At 34.9% G+C, this 4419-nt stretch overlaps 1 protein-coding gene across 1 annotated transcript; it reads right to left on the minus strand.

The window, feature by feature from the left end:
- Positions 1-857: 857 nt before the first annotated feature.
- On the minus strand, positions 858-1811 carry LOC308429245 (olfactory receptor 5L1-like; the record flags this gene model as incomplete). Its single annotated transcript, XM_080927974.1, has 1 exon — positions 858-1811. The coding sequence occupies one exon, from the start codon at positions 1809-1811 to the stop codon at positions 858-860; it is 954 nt and encodes a 317-aa protein (XP_080784100.1).
- Positions 1812-4419: the final 2608 nt, after the last annotated feature.

Consider the following 4419-nt stretch of genomic DNA (forward strand, 5'->3'; position numbering starts at 1 on the left):
TTTTACTTCAACAAGATAAGGTGGAAACTGTTATCAATCTCCTTGGATTGTACAATGGGAACATGAATCAAGATGCATGAAAAAACATGTGCTAAGTAGCTATAATTTGTGATAAAACATAATTTTATTAAGGTCAAATGCATATGTAAAATAAAACAGAGACTAGAGTGGCACATACAGGTGAGGTGAAAATTAACTCTCACTTTAGTAAAGAGAAGGTATGAAGAAGTCAGTGATAAATCATAATTGCAGACACTAATAAAGCAAGCCATTATTAGAGAAGCCCGATACAGAGAAATACAAAGATAAAATATACAAAGGATTATATACATGATGGATGAAAGCTCTTTGGGTATAATATACAATTCAAATATCCTGGATGTTATTTATGCATTCATTTTAATAATCATTAAATGAAGTTCTAACTCAATACAGTAATTAAAGTCCCAAATAGTAAAGGAAACAAAAATTAATTTATATATTATATAGACTAGATTATAAACAATAGAGATTTGTGTATAAACAGCTTCACAAAATGATGTTATTAGGAACTCAATTCTTAAGTGGATCACACATTTCATAAATTATGCTATAATAAAAGTCTATAATTATAAAAGATGCTTTTACTACATCATAACTCACATCAGCTTAAAATACTTCAAAATGAAGAACAACATATTTATACAACCTTTGAAATTCTTCAACTATACATTTGCACATAGAGAACACACAGGGATGTCTGAATACTAAGACTCAGTAACAAGCATCCTTTTGAAATAGCCATCCTTTCTAATGCTCTATATTTAGTTCACCTATTTGCCTATATATGGGTCTTTACTATGAATCCCTATATTTTGCTAAAAACAAAAATGTACTAAAGAATTCTTTTTAGAGTCCAACACTTTTCTAAGAGCCTCTTTCACGTCCTTATTTCTCAAACTGTAGATCAGGGGATTCAGCATGGGAATGACCACAGTGTAGAAGACTGTTGTCACTTTATCAACATCTACACTATTACCAGAGTTTGGTTGACAATAAATAAAAAGAATCGTTCCATGGAAGACCATGATGACTGTGAGATGTGAGGCACAGGTGGAAAAGGCTTTGCGTCTCCCCTCTGCAGAGCGCATCTTCAGGATTGTAATGAGGATAAACAAGTACGAGGTGAAGATGATTACAATAGTGAGAATCTCATTAAAATTGACAATGATGAACAGGAAAAACTCATTAGTAGTAACATCAGAACAAGCAAGACTTAGTAAAGGGGGGAGATCACAGAAGAAGTGATTAATTACATTTGACTTAAATGATGGGATCTCAAGGGCTAAGCACAAATGAATCAGAGAACACACTGATGCATAAAGGTAGCAACAGGACACCAGAAGTAGACGAAGCTTTGGAGACATGATAACCATGTACAATAGTGGATTACAAATGGCCACAAAGCGGTCATAGGCCATTACAGCCAATAGAAAAACTTCAGTGATAGCAAAAGTACAAAATAAATAAAATTGTAACATGCATTCCAGGTAAGAAATAACTTTATCCTTGTTAATAATATCAGTGAACATTTTTGGCACAATAATGGAAGCATAGCAGAAATCCACAAATGATAGGTGGCTGAGGAAAAAGTACATAGGGGTATGAAGTTGAGAGCTGACCTGAATCAACACAGTCATGCCCAGGTTTGCTATGACTGTCACTCCATAAATGAGAAAAAACACCAGGAAGAGAAAAATTGTCAGCTCTGGGACATCAGAAAAGCCAAGAAGAATGAACTTTGTCATAGTGGTACAGTTTACATTATCCATGTCTGCTACATGACAGTTTAGTCAAGTAGACCTTATTAATTCTAGGAAGAGAAAGGGGGAGAAAATATGAGATTTCTATTAATGGGAGAAAAATATTGTACTAATGTTAAGAACATATGTTTATAGCACAAGAAAAACAATTATGAAAATTTCAAAATTTTGGGCAGTTCATATTTCTACAAAAACAAATCTCAGTAAACCCCTTTCATGTATCTTAATTTAAGCCACTACTAAAGTTTATTTCAGAGGTGGTGCTGCAATTGTTTAAAATACATTCAGTGCCATAATTTGATATTTCATGAGATATAAACTAGTCAGTATAATATTTATTAGAAATATGACCTGGCATATGTGGTCTACTTTTTCTGTATCATATACAAAGTTGTGCTACTTGCACTCAATCTAATAATATGAAACCAGGAGCAAATTACCTACAATTATATTTTGTTGCACTATAAAACTTTATCTGAAGTTACTTTCTTGCAAAGGTTCAAAAATTTCAATAATATTTAAAATTAAAAGTAAAATTCAGAAAGCCCTATGATAAATTTATAACACATTTTATTCTTAATTAAAACTACTTGTTTCATTGCAACCAAGCTCTAAAATGAGTTATATGTTTGAGAAAATAAGTGGAAAATGTATTTACTATCTTATTATGACAACCAATAAAAATTAAAACACAAATTATTTTAAATTAAAGATTATAAACTCAATACGATCTGGCACCAGGAACAGCGGAGATCCAGGGAAACAGGTCTGGTGAGAAAGCATTCCGACGAGCCGGGGTGCACAGAGATCTCTGCAGAAAGATCGCTGCCGAGCATGTGGAAAGTGTGACCCGGCACCCCAGCTTGGGTTACGACCAGTAACCCAGCTGGAGGACAATGAGTGCATTACGGGTACTCAGACCATCCGCCACTAGGAACAGCGGAGATCCAGGGACACAGGCCTGGTAAGAAGGCGTTTCAAGTAGCCAAAGACAGAGATCCAAAGTCCAAAGACACAGGCCAGGTACAAGGGAGAGGCAAGAACCAATCACTGACAAATCCACTTATAAACACAGACAACAAGATGGCAAGAGGAAAGCAAAAGAACGTGCCCCAGGGAAACCAAGACAACCTGGCAACACCAGAACACAGCTCTCCCATCACAGCAAACAGCAGAATATCAAGCACCACAGAAAAAAAAAAGAATCAGACATGAAATCATACCTCAATATGATGATAGAGATCTTTTAAAAAGAACGGGAGGAAAAGCATAAAGAATTAGAAGTTTTTAAAGAGGAAAAAAGAAAAACACCCAAAGAAATCAAAGAACTAGAGGAAAACAGAACCAAAGAGATGAAGAAATGAAAGAAGGAATTTATAACAGAAATGGACACAATAAACAAAACACTAAAAGAGACAACACTAGAGGTAGAAAATCTAAAAAAGAAATCGGGAGTCACAAATGCAAGCATTTCCAACAGACTACAAGAGATGGAAGGGAATATCTTGGGGGCCTTAGACAACATTGAAAACATAGAAAAAAACAGTCAGAGAAGATGCAAAAACCAAAAAGCTCTGAAACCAAAATGTCAAGGAGATCCATAACACAATGAGAAAATCAAACCTAAGGATAATAGGAATAGAAGAGGGCGAAGAATATCAACTAAGAGGCACAGTAAATGTCTTCAACCAAATTGGAGAAGAAAACTGCCCTACCCTTAGGAATGAGATGGACATGAGCATAAAACAAGCCTACTGAACTCCAAATAGGTTGGACCAGAAAAGAAATTCCTCCTGACACATAATAGTCAAAATGCCAAGTGCCCAAAGCAAAGAAATATATTAAAAGCAGTAAGGGAAAAAGGTCATGTGACATATAAATGCAGACCAATGAGAATCGCACCCGACTTCTCAACAGAGACTATGAGAGCTAGAAGAGCCTAAGAGAGCACAAGTGCCAGCCCAAGCTGCTATACCCAGCAAAACTATCAATCACCATAGATGGAGAGACGAAGATATTACAAGACAAAACTAAATTTATACAATATCTGACAACAAACCAAGAACTACAACAAATTATAGGTGGAAAACCAAATACTATGAGGGCAACTATATCCTAATAAAAACCAAAAGACTCCTAAGGAAAAAAATCAAAAGAAGAAAGACATACAGGCACAATTCAACCTCCAAAATAAAAAGAGGAGAAAACAGCAACCACAATTCCTTGATATCTGTTAACATAAATGGACTCAATTGCCCAATAAAAAGATATGAGCTATCAGATTAGATACATAAACAAAATCCAACATTTTCCTGCATAGAGGAAAGTCATCTCAGAGACAAAGACAGTCACTATCTCAGATTAAAAGTTTGGTAAAAAACCTTCCAAGAAAAAGGCCCCAAGAAGCAAGCTGCAGTGGCCATTCTAATAATGAATAAAGTAGGTTTTCTACCAAAACTTATCAAAAAAGATAAGGAAGGATACTTTTTACTCATTACAGGGGAAATTTGTCAGGAGGAACTCTCAGTCCTTAACATATATGCTCCAAATACAATAACACCGATATTCAAAAAAGAAACCATACTAAAGCTCAAAAAATACATTGTGCCCCATACAA

Source organism: Micromys minutus (assembly GCF_963924665.1).
Source record: "Micromys minutus genome assembly, chromosome: 13".
Classification (NCBI taxonomy): domain Eukaryota; kingdom Metazoa; phylum Chordata; class Mammalia; order Rodentia; family Muridae; genus Micromys; species Micromys minutus.